At 46.2% G+C, this 12,180-nt stretch overlaps 3 protein-coding genes across 7 annotated transcripts in view; all 3 read right to left on the bottom strand.

Annotated features, from left to right (window-relative positions):
- LOC142210521 (uncharacterized) overlaps positions 1–12,180 on the bottom strand; it is a 297,487-nt gene that overhangs the window by 49,050 nt on the left and 236,257 nt on the right. The gene's annotated exons all lie outside the window — the stretch shown is intronic.
- The window catches only part of LOC142210524 (uncharacterized), a 219,996-nt gene that overhangs the window by 27,000 nt on the left and 180,816 nt on the right, over positions 1–12,180 (bottom strand). The window lies entirely within an intron of this gene.
- LOC142210522 (uncharacterized) overlaps positions 5,042–12,180 on the bottom strand; it is a 42,364-nt gene continuing 35,225 nt past the window's right edge. Inside the window, exons 1-4 of one of the 3 annotated variants that reach the window (XM_075279734.1) lie at positions 9,039–9,072; positions 7,130–7,192; positions 6,447–6,600; positions 5,042–6,079 (exon numbers count right to left, since the gene is read on the bottom strand). In XM_075279734.1, coding sequence (XP_075135835.1) covers positions 5,494–6,079; positions 6,447–6,600; positions 7,130–7,169 — 780 coding nt within the window. In that variant the 5' untranslated portion in view covers positions 7,170–7,192; positions 9,039–9,072 and the 3' untranslated portion in view covers positions 5,042–5,493. Of the gene's footprint in view, positions 6,080–6,446; positions 6,601–7,129; positions 7,195–7,663; positions 7,765–9,038; positions 9,073–12,180 lie in introns of those variants that run through there. The other 2 variants (XM_075279736.1, XM_075279735.1) reach the window with 2 other exon arrangements.

The raw sequence follows: 12,180 nt of genomic DNA, 5'->3' as shown, positions 1-12,180 counted from the left end.
CCAGGTCAAGCTGGCAGCTAGGGCTATGGCGTTGTCAACTGCAGCGAGGCGTCCCCTCTGGCTCAAGCCCTGAAGGGCAGACAATGCCTCAAAGTTTAATTTGTGCACCTTACCATTTGAGCCGGGCAGATTATTCGGTAGTGAGCTCGACCGCATAATGGAAGGGCTGGCCGACTCGAAGGGCAAAAGCCTCCCCCAGTCTGCAGGGGCTAGGCAACGGTCCTTTCGGGGCTATGCGGCCTCCAGAGGCACGTCAAGAGGCCAATTTCGGAGGCGCCCAGGCGGCCAATCAAGAGGCGGTCGAGGTTCCGCCCGTGGTGGTGAAAAGAGACCCACCTTCTGACTATCACCATCCCCTCGCCTGCAGAGCCGCAGTGGGGGGTCGCCTCTCTTTACATCTAGCCGCCTGGCATCAATACATCCAAGACCCATGGGTTCTCCAGCTTATACAGGATGGCTACAGAATAAGCTTTCTTTCCCCCCCTCCAGACAAATACAGGAGGACCCGCCCTCTTCAGGGCACCAAGCAGCTTCATCTTCAGAGATCCGTGTGGGAGTATGTGGGCAAGGCTGCATTGGAACCAGTCCCTCTAGACGAGCAGGGTCAAGGCGTCTACTCGCCCGTGTTTTTGGTGCCAAAGTCGACCGGAGGGTGGCGCATGATTATCGACCTAAGGTATGTAAATCAATTCATCCGCAAGGTCCGGTTCCGGATGGAGACCATAAGGTCGGTTCTCCCGTTTTTGCAGCCAGGAGACCTATTCGTCACCTTGGATCTGAGGGACGCATACCTCCACATTCCCATCTATGCTCCACACAGGAAGTATTTAAGAATTGCCATACATCTAGACGGAAGATTACATCACTTCCAGTTTACGGCTCTCCCGTTCGGTATATCTTCGGCCCCCCACACCTTCACAAAGGTAGTGACTCCGGTCGTAGCCGCCCTGCGCCTCCAGGGGATATTTATTGTCCCGTATTTAGACGACTGGCTATTAAAAGCCCAGTCAAGGGAGGCTCTCGCCACACAGTTGGGTACCACAGTGGCATTCATAAGCAAGCTGGGCTGGCTAGTAAACTGGCAGAAGTCAGTAGTGGTTCCATCAACCCGGATTCAGTTCCTGGGCTTCAATTTGGATTCTCTCAGTATGACGATCTCCCTGCCCTCTCCTCGAAAGGAGAAGATTGGTCGTGCGGTCCACCACCTATCCCGAACCAGGAAGGTTACAATCAGGACAGCTATGAAGGTCCTAGGACTTATGTCCGCGGCCATCGAGGCAGTTCCCTGGGCACTGTGGCATATGCGCCCTTTACAGCTCGAGATCCTGAGAGAATGGAACCACAGTCCTTCTGGACTTCAGAAGCCTATCCAGTTATCCATCAGTACCCGTCGATCACTGGAATGGTGGTCCCAACTCAGAGACGGGAGGTCCACGGTCCAGACTTCCTGGACCCTGTTGACCACAGATGCCTCCCTCACAGGTTGGGGAGCGCATCTGGGGGAGACCCTGATAAGAGGAACCTGGAGCCAAGAGGAGAGGACTCGCTCCTCCAACTGGCGAGAGCTTACCGCAATATATCTGGCACTTCGGAAGCTGACTCCCCATGTGCAGGGGAAGGCGGTCAGAGTGAGAACAGACAATATAACGGCCGTGCAGTATGTCAACAAACAGGGAGGCACCAGGTCTCCCTCCCTGATGCGGGTGACCAACCAGATCTTTTCCTGGGCAGAAAGGAACTTATCCAGGTTGTCAGCGGTGCACATCAAGGGCCATCTCAATGTCCTGGCGGATCAGCTAAGCAGGGGCCTAGTAACAACGGCCGAGTGGTCTCTGAGCCAGGAAGTCTTCCAACAACTCACCAGGATGTGTGGTCTCCCCGAGGTGGATCTGATGGCCACCCAACACAACGCCAAGGTGGGAGTCTTTTGCTCCCTGTATCGGGACGGCAATCCCTTGGCGATCGATGCCCTGTCAATACCCTGGAGCTTCAAACTAGTATACGTTTTTCCTCCGATTCCGATGATTCCCAGGGTATTGGCAAAACTCAGGCAGGACCAGACGTCGGCCATTGTCATCATGCCGTTCTGGCCGAAAAGGGCATGGTTTACCCACCTCATGTTAATGAGTCGAGGGACATACTGGAGGCTTCCGCGTGTCCAAAACCTGGTAACTCTAAACAGTCAGCTCTGCCAGGATCTGGACAGGTTCAACCTCACTGCCTGGAGGTTGACCGCACCGTACGTGGAGACAGAGGATTGTCCCAGGCCGTCTTAAGGACATTGGCCCACTCTAGAGCGGATTCAACCAATCGCAGTTACCAGAGGATTGCTCAGGTATTTATGGACTGGGGGGCCAGAAGGCAATGCGATACATCATCCATTGAGGCAGTTCTGGAATTCTTACAGGAAGGATTGGACAAGGGTTTGTCCCCAGCCACTCTAAGGGTGCATGTCTCGGCACTATCCGCTCTATTAGGGACCAGATTGTCGCAGAATCCTCTCATAAGGCAATTCCAAAGAGGGGCCTCTAGGCTCCGACCCCCGGTACGGCCCCCGGCTCCCCAGTGGGACCTAGCTGCGGTCCTACAAGGGCTATGTGCCCCGCCATTTGAACCCCTGACAGAGGTAGAGTTCAAATACCTCTCATGGAAGGTAACCTTTCTGCTGGCAATCACATCGGCCAAGCGAGTAGGGGAGCTTCAGGCCCTGGCGGCCTCGGAACCATATACAACCTTCTTTCCGGACAGAGTCCAGCTCAGATTTATCCAAGGATTTCTGCCAAAGGTTCCCACGATGGAAAATATTAACCAAACAATAACCTTACCAACATTTTTCCCCTCTCCCTCCTCCGAATGGGAGGAGAGAATGCACAACCTGGACCTTGTGCGAACACTGCGGATTTATCTAGATCGGACACGCCTATTCCGCAGAGCAGATAACTTGCTCATTAATTTTTTGGGTCACAATAGGGGAAGTAAGGCATCTAAGGCCACACTATCGAGGTGGATTAAAGAAGCTATTTCAGGGGCCCTGCAGGCACAAGGTCTGCCGGTCCCGGAATTTTTGCGAGCCCATGCTACTAGGGCAGTAGCCGCGTCTTGGGCAGAGAGACAATCTCTCTCGGTGGACCAAATCTGTGCGGCTGCATCTTGGTCCTCACATTTAACCTTTGCAAGGCACTACAGACTGGACTTGCACACCACCAAGGCAAAATCCTTTGGTTACTCTATCCTGTCTTCAGCTTGCCAGGATCACCCTCCCTAGAAGGGGTATTACTCGTTAAATCCCCATCTTGTGCTGCTGTTTGGGCGTAGGGGGAATGGAAGATTATGTAGATAATCTGTTTTCCCTTAGCCCAAACAGCAGCACAAAGCTCCCTCCCTTTGACTTATGTTGGTTATACACGGCTATATTCTGTATGATGCTTGGAGACTAACACAGGGAGGGGGAGGTCTCCTGGGCCTTTATGGGAGGTCAACTTGTTAGTTTAATAAAAGTTCCACCTGTCCTAACAGTACACAGGGGCAGGAATACCCATCTTGTGCTGCTGTTTGGGCTAAGGGAAAACAGATTATCTACATAATCTTCCAGTGTCAGTGCGTTTGTATTTTATAACCCTGCCCTGCTGTATTATGTATGTATTAAAATTTCTGATCCCAGACAACATTAACATTGCAGTGCATTGAATTAACAGTTTAAGAACCATGGGGGGAGTCTAAAAATAAAAGTAAAAAAAATATAAAAAATTTAAAAAAAGAATAAAAAATTCAAATCAGCCCCCTTTCCTTAGAACGCATATACAATTACATAAGTAACTCTGCCCAAAAACACCCAGTCTACAATGTTATAAAAATATCTTTCCCATACTGTGAATGCTGTAGCAGAAAAATGAATAAATAATGAGCCGGACCACCATTTTTTGGGTATTTTGCCCTCATAAATATTTGGATAAAAAGCAATCAAAACATTAGACAGTCCCCAAAATGGTATAAATAAAATGTACATCTGGCCCTGCGGGAGAGGCCACAGGAAAAAGGCCGATGGACATGCACAGTGGGCACAGTCGGCCATTTTCCTGTGGCTGAACAGGGGAAAAGAGGCGGTGGCGGAGGGAGAACAAGAAGAAGACAGCGCTGGAGATTTCTCTTGTAGCACAGCGGATGCCCCCAGTGCTGCAAGAAAACTCATTAACATAATGAAGAAGCCAAGAATACATACTGATCGGCAGCGTGGAGAAGACTTCTAAAGGTAGGAGAAGAATAGTCTTTCGTAAGGCTATTCCGACGTGGGTTTAGCTAAAAATGGGATTCTAATAATAGAATCCCTTTAACAATGTAGAGACACAGCGCTGACCACAAGTGACCTTTTGCTATTTGAATACCATTTTATATTATAAAGTATATAATAATTAGAGATGAGCGAACAGTAAAATGTTCGAGATTCAATATCCGTTTCGAGTAGCCCCTCAATATTTGTCTACTCGAATCGAATATCGAACCCTATTATAGTCTATGGGGGAAAATGCTCGTTTCAGGGATAGGCAACATTCGATCAAATTATACTTACCAAGTCCACGAGTGAGGGTCGGGCTGGATCCTCCGAGAAGTCTTCTCCGTGCAGCGTCCCCGCGGCATCTTACGGCTCTGAATTCACTCTGCCAGGCATCGGGCCTGGGCAGAGCCGACTGCGCATGCCGGCACTACAAGCGGACATGCGCAGTCGGCTCTGCCCAGGCCCGATGCCTGGCAGAGTGAATTCAGAGCCGGAAGATGCCGCGGGGAAGCTGCACGGAGAAGTCTTCTAAAGGTAGGAGAAAAACCAGCGTTGATTGGCCGACTGTATAGCATTCAGCCAATCAATGCTGGTTCTGCATCAAACTTTTATATTCGAACAGCGAGTGGTACTTGATCGAGTACGAGTATTTAGAATACCATAGTATTTGATCGAATACCTACTCGATCGAGTACTACTCGCTCATCTCTTATAATAATATATTTATATCATGACACATTGCAAAACATCAAAACACAGACAAAATCATGTTCTTCATATGAATTTTATTTTCAGACCGATGTGAATGATGATAAGGACATGGTCTTAGGAGAGAAGGTCGGTATCATGTCAACAATGGATAAAGTTCACATTTTTCTGATATATTTGTAGCTAAGACTCTAGGGCAGTGGTTCTTAACCTTGTCTGAGGTACCAAACCCACCAGTTTCATATGCACATTCACCGAACGCTTCTTTAGTGATAAATCAAATATGATTTGTTTCCTTATTCAAGGCATAGGTATATGTTTTTTTTACTGGTACACAAAATGAACCGTGCATATGGCCTAGGGTTTGATCGGACCCTGGTTAAGAACCACTGCTTTAGGGTTAGCAGCTTCTTAATGTATCCTCCTCTCCTGAAGACCCTGGAAGCTCTGGATCAGTCAAGGAATTACACCTGGAGCACCATGTCATCACACAGTCATTACATAGAAACTTCCTATGCACTCTGCTGAAGTCTGGCCCTCACAGCTTCCCAAAGTTTGGCGAGCTTGGCTTTAGCTTCTTCTGCATGAGGCAACAGACGTGTCTTGAGATCCTCAGCAATAGGTGCAAACCTTTCCTTCAGGGTTTCAATATATTGGGAGATCTGGGCTTTGTATTCCTCTGCCTTGGGACCAGCGTTAGCTCTGAGTTCTTCCAGTTTCTGGATGATCTTCTGCCTCACCTCATCGCTGTATGGAGCCAGGTCGGCACGAAGGGAGTCAACCTTAGAACGCAGCTTCTCTCTGAAATCTTCAGCCACTGGCTGCAGCTTCTTGTAGAAGGCTTCAAGGTTGTCTTTGGTTTGTTGCTTCAGCTCGTCTCCCAAAGGTGCCACGTTTTCTCTGAAAGCCTTGAGTTCTGCAGCCCAGTTTTTCTGGAAGTTTTCAATAATGGGACGGATCTTTTCTCTGAGAAGAGGGATGTCTTTCTCCAGTTCTGCCGAAACCTGCTGTTTGACACTGTCCACATATGGGTTGAGTTGTTCCTTCAGGGCCAGTGCGTTACTGCTCAGGGTGTCAAACTTCTCAGTGATTTTCAGACTGAAGGAAAAAAGTTATTAAATTAATTTTACTAGAAAAGGTAAAAATGAAAATACAGAAATTTAAAAATTACTCCATAATCTCCATAAAAAATTAGGTTATCATGAGTCATACAAATCGATTTTGGAGGAGTCACCAAAGATGAACAAGGGGTCGTCTTCTAGGGGAATGTTGGGGAAAGTAGGAAGTTTATATGCCAATTCTTTTTGCTCTCAGAGGACCTAATATAATGCCAGAGGACAATTCCTTTCTTCATGTTCAGAACACATGCATGCTCGACAGCTATTAAATGGCTATCTTTAAACACCCCTCAAAACCACTGGAGCTCCTAAGTCTTTTCCTTCAAAGTTTCCCCATAGCTACTTACTCAAGCTGTTTTCCAAGATCTGAAGACTCCGCCTGTGATACAGCCTCTCTACTGAGATCTCGTACTTTAGTCAGATAGCTTTCAATGACTTCCCGGACATGTTGAGCATGGGATTGGGGTTCATCCCGCTGCCATGGGTAACGAGCCTGGGTTCCTGATGGTAAGACAAAGGTTTGTGTGTTATAGGAAGTAGATAGTAACATAGTACATGAGGTTGGTAGAAGACACAAGTCTATCAAGTCCTACCTATAACCCTACAGATGGCAAAGAATACCACTACCACACCACTAGAATACCACTGGTGCAGAATACAAAACATACTGAGTAGGGTTGAGTGATCGGGATTGGAAAAGATCTGATTCCGATCGGCGATCGAGTAAATTTCAAGATCGTGATCGGAATTCCGATCCCGATCTTTTCCAGTGGGATCGAGGTCAGAGGCTACTGGCCAATCATTGTGGGAAAAGCTAACATTGGGGTTGAGCAATCTGGATCGGGAAAGATCGGATCCCAATCAGCGATCGAGCAAATTTCACAATCGGGATCGCGATTGGCTGGAAAATTATCGAAAATTGGATTTTAAAAACGATCCTAAAATCTCAAGATTAGCCCAACCCTAATACTGAGATGTCACAGACTGATCTCATAAATAAAGGAGCACAGACTTAGTTATAGCTACTTACCTGTGAGGAACAGGAGTGCGAGCACCACAAAACCTCTCATGGCTGCAAAATCTTGTCACCAACCTATGACAAAAGACACATTTGTATGGAACATTAGTCACGTTCTAGGCAGTGGTGTAACTTGGAATGGCGGGGCCCTATGGCGAACTTTTGACATGCCCCCCTTCCCCTAAATACCCTGACTGACCGACCACTCCCCCCCCCTGCATTCCTGCACACACTACTATGCCCCATAGTGGCCCTGCACATAGTATGATGCCCCATAGTGGCCCCTGCTCCAACCCATTGGACCCCTAAGCCTAATATGAACAGGGATATAGATAAAGACATGATAAGTTACACTGGAACTTTTGTAAAAAAAAAACTATCAATCTGCTCAGAAATCGGAAGTTTTGACTACAAATTTAATGTGACACTTTTGCTATAAAAGCCCCTTTTTTAAATAAAATGTATTTTCTCATTATAGCAACAAGCAATGTCAATGGGAATTATATCAAATATTATATTAGCAAAATAATAGATAATAATAAGTACCTTATATACCGTATTTTTATATGGGAGGAAAATGTGTGTGCGTCTTATAGTCCGAATGCAGCGTGTGCAGCGTCTGTGTGAATCAAAAGAAGAGCAGCACGGTGCCTGCCTGCTCTGCCCCTCCTTCCCTGTCTGTGTCGCATGTTTGCAGGAGCGAGATATGAGAGGCAGGGAAGTAGGGGCGGGCCAGACAGGTGAAGGAAGTGTGGTTTCAAGCTTGCCGAGAAAACCACGCCTCCTTCTCCCGTCTGGCCCGCCCCTCCTTCACTGCCTCTCAGATCTGGCTCTGGCAATGAAGCCACACAGACAGGGAAGGAGGGGCGGGCCAAACGGGAGGAGGAGGCGTGGTTTTCCCGGCAAGCTTGAAACCACGCCTCCTTCACCCGTCTGGCCCGCCCCTACTTCCCTGCCTGTGTGGCTTCATTGCAGGAGCAAGATCTGAGAGGCAGTGAAGGAGGGACGAGCCAGACGGGTGAAAGAGGCGTGTTTTCAAGTTTGCTTAGAAAACCACACCTCCTTCACCCGTCTGGCCCGCCCCTTTTCCTCTTCTTGCATAGCTTCACTGCAGGGTGTCTCTTTCCATCCATGGATGAGGATAGATTAGATATAGATAGATAGACAGAAAGACAGACACAGACAGACAGACAGACAGATAGACGGATAGATAGATAGATAGATAGATAGATAGATAGATAGATAGATAGATAGATAGATAGATAGATAGATAGATAGATAGATATGTTCAAATCACCCCCATATCCCTAGAATACATATAAAACAAAAACATTACTGTGAAACACATACACATTTGGTATCCCTGTGTCCGAAAGCCCCCGGTTCTATTTACATTGGTGAAATATTATATTATTAGGTTATTAAATATTTCACCAATTTTTTTTCCTTAAAATTTTTTTTTTCCCTATTTTCCTCCTCTAAAACCTTAGTGCGTCTTATAGTCCGAAAAATACGGTAATTTTCCTCCAACTATAAACCATAGCTAGAGACAATATAAGTGAGTTATATATTATATTTGCTGCATCACATGAACGTGAATTTAATGTCCGGATTTGTAATCCCCCCCCCCATTCCATATATTCCATACCAGCTATACCATGCACCCTATGTGTATTGTCCATATATCTAGATCAGCTCGTCAGACTGTTCCACTTTATACATAATCAAACTTGTTATAGGAAAATACATACAATACAGCATAGAGGGATAGCAGAGTTGGGTTTGTCATTCAAGGCAACAGACATAATATATTTGATTTAAAGGGTTAATATGATGCATCCAGTGTGCTATAGCAAAGTCAGCTCTGCTCCATCTATAGATAATTCAAGTCATGTCCAGGTAGGGTTGTGCGAGCTCTTACCTTCTCTTTGCCGGTCAGTTGCTTATGAGATCTATGCGGTGCATTGCTCCAGTTTTATACCCCTGGGCACAGGCACAACCTATAGTTTATCAGCGGAGGTTTAACATTTGGAACTTGAGGAGTAAAGGTCAGTATGATGTGGTAGGAAAACACAAGGATTTGCTGTTTCATTCCCTCCTGAGATATACACACAGATTATTGGGCTATATATATGATCAGATAGGGGAAATGTGCTGTAATACTTAGATAAGCCACGGCACGGCATATACTGTGGTCTATACATAGCAATGGTTGTAGAAAGCGTACATATATTCATTTGTACTGAAGCCGAAATGCAAAATGCAGTGGGCATTAAAAAAAGAAGAACAAAGACATAAAATGAATGATACCCTATATCGGAGGTATACAGTCCATGACCTATTATAGCATTCTGTCAGGATATAAAAAGGGACTCTTTTAGAAGGGTCACCTGAAGTAACACTTCTCAGACCCCAGGGATCAGTAGCCTGGCAGCAAGTGTTTAGATCCCCTGCAGTGCCCCCGCAGGAGAAACTAAGTAGTACATGATTCCCACTGAAATCACTCTGGGAATTTATTATTCTGTCTACTGAGAAAACCGGCATAGATGTGGGGCAGAAGATGGGCAGAGCGGGCCAAGGATACTTGTCAGAATTACTATAACTCACCCCAGAAAACAGGCCTGACTGATGTATAATTCTGCTCTAGCGCACGGGACCTCCCGAGATGGGTCAGAATTAGGGCTTATTTGCATAACAGTACAGTGTACTCGACCATGAAAAGTACTTATTGTAGATATTACTGAGGTATACGTGAAATTGACCGGGAAATAGCAAGTTTTACTTTGACACAAATTGGTCACAGGGAGCATTAAGATGACGGTTGTGCTGAATAGATCCTATATTTAGAATGGGGCGGTATGTTATAACACAGCTAGCACACTGACGTCAAACACTATTGTGTGATAAAGGTCTTATTAGGAGGCCAATTTTAATATTCTCCCCCCATTGTGCGGTCTTTGTAATGCATGGCCATGTTAGATACTTTAAAGAGAAAGATGTTCTCTGTATTCACTCTTCCTCTGGATCAGAAATGGTCCTGAATGTGGTACGCCCCTCCGGGAATTCAGAATTCCCAATAGGGTTTTGAAAATTCCATTTTTGAAACCCAGAAAATCCCAAAATCTTTATTGAATGGATGGAAGAGAAATGTAACTCAATATTTATCATGACCTCCCTTTGGAGGAGGAATCCTGGAAGTGATGATATAGACCAACAACATGACTGCAGTAATAATCTCTCTACCAGTAATAACAGGGGACATGCATCAGACATGGAGGTTAGGATCTCTCTTCTTGTTGTTGTTTGAGGTGCACTACAATAAGTGTCCTTCCAGAAACATTCTCCTGGGATAGATGGACCCACTCTATTGTCATATTACAGGACCTGTATACTGCTATTCTGACACTTGTTATGGGCTCCATCATCCTTTGTACATATCTCACATTTTTCCCCACTAAATTAATGTCGTCCTCGACATTCCGACATTGGCCCCTATCAATTTAGCTATCCCTGCTCCTGCTCACTGCAGTCTTCTTCTTCAGCCTTCAGGAGGCTCCTGTGCACCACACATTATGTCATCGCAACATGATGTGCAACTCTCAGGGCCCATTGAAGGCTGAAGTTATGAAGATTAGGCCACAAATAGGAGCGTGGATCGGTAAATGAATGCAGCCAGTTCTCCCCGGTTAAAAATACAACCGGATCACAGAACCGGGAGAAGTGACACCCCAACCTGGTTCTGGTAGAGTAGGAAGCCACAGGCATCCTACTCTACCATTCCACCACTTGTAGGCCACACGCCACATTGTGCCTGTGGCCTACAAGCTTCATGGGATGAGGGGTAAGTATTAATACTTACCTGTCTGAACTCCGGCCCCACCTGCTCTTTCCTGCTCCGCACACATGACATCTTTACAGTGTTCCTGGAACATGAAGGAGCGGGACTTCAGAGCACACAGGTAAGTAATGACCTAATGTTGATATAAGGGGTCCAGTGACAGGACCACTGTATAGCCCGTATAGTGGCCCCATCACTATTCGACCCATACAGTGGTCATTTCACTGCCCACCCCCATACAATGACCACTTCACTGGTCCCCCATAATGTACCTGCACTGATCAGCCGCTTCCAGTTGCCATTATGTACACAATATAGTCGAAAGAAGAAAGCTCTGTCCACTGTATAGAGGTCAGGCATCTTCACTGCATGTCAACACTTATTGAAGGCAGTAGTAGCTGAGTTGCAGTGATGGTGCCAGCCACTATACAGCAGAGAGAGCTTTCTTTCAGCTTATGGGGCCACAAGTACGACAACCCCTTTAATGGCCCACACACTTTAATGCCACCCCATAGGATTTTAACCCCTTTCACTGCCCCAACCCAATGTACAGTACATATAGTATGGGGGACCAGTGAAAGAGCCATAACCCCTTTAAAGAGGTTGTCTATAAATTGGAGAGACCCCTATGTCAGCCAGAGAGGTGTAAAATAAAAAAAAAATAAAAAAAATAAAAAACATACACACCTGTCCACAGCACATCGTTGTCCCCTGCCTGTTCATTCTCATGGCGGTACCTCATTTCTGGAAGTCCTGTACCTCCTGTATCTAATTGATCTCAGCGGTCAAATGAGGTGCAGGACTCCCAGCAAGGACACAGATGAGACTGAATGGACTCTGGCAGCGGACAATGGAGCGCTGGGCACAGGTGAGTAGGCTTCTTCATTTTATATTTTACACCTCCCACCCATCAAATGGGTTGCTCCAATTTCTGGACAACCTCATTAAAGGATTTATCCATCTTTCTAATATTGATGACCAGTTCTTAGGATAGGCTATTATCAATCCTATTAATATTATAAAGGTGAATTTGTGTGTTTGGATGTTTGGATGTCCAGATGTTTGTTCCTCAATCACAGCCAAACGGCTGAATGGATTTTGGTCAAATTTCACACACCCACACATATTTGCCAGGAAGGAATGATAGGCTACTTTAAATGTGGGTTACTCACCCCAAATCGCCACCGTCACCCTCCAAACACCCCTCCGGGCTCAGCAGCAGCAG

Source organism: Leptodactylus fuscus, chromosome 6 (assembly GCF_031893055.1).
Source record: "Leptodactylus fuscus isolate aLepFus1 chromosome 6, aLepFus1.hap2, whole genome shotgun sequence".
In the NCBI taxonomy this organism is placed as follows: domain Eukaryota; kingdom Metazoa; phylum Chordata; class Amphibia; order Anura; family Leptodactylidae; genus Leptodactylus; species Leptodactylus fuscus.
This window is presented reverse-complemented; position numbering and strand designations above follow the sequence as displayed.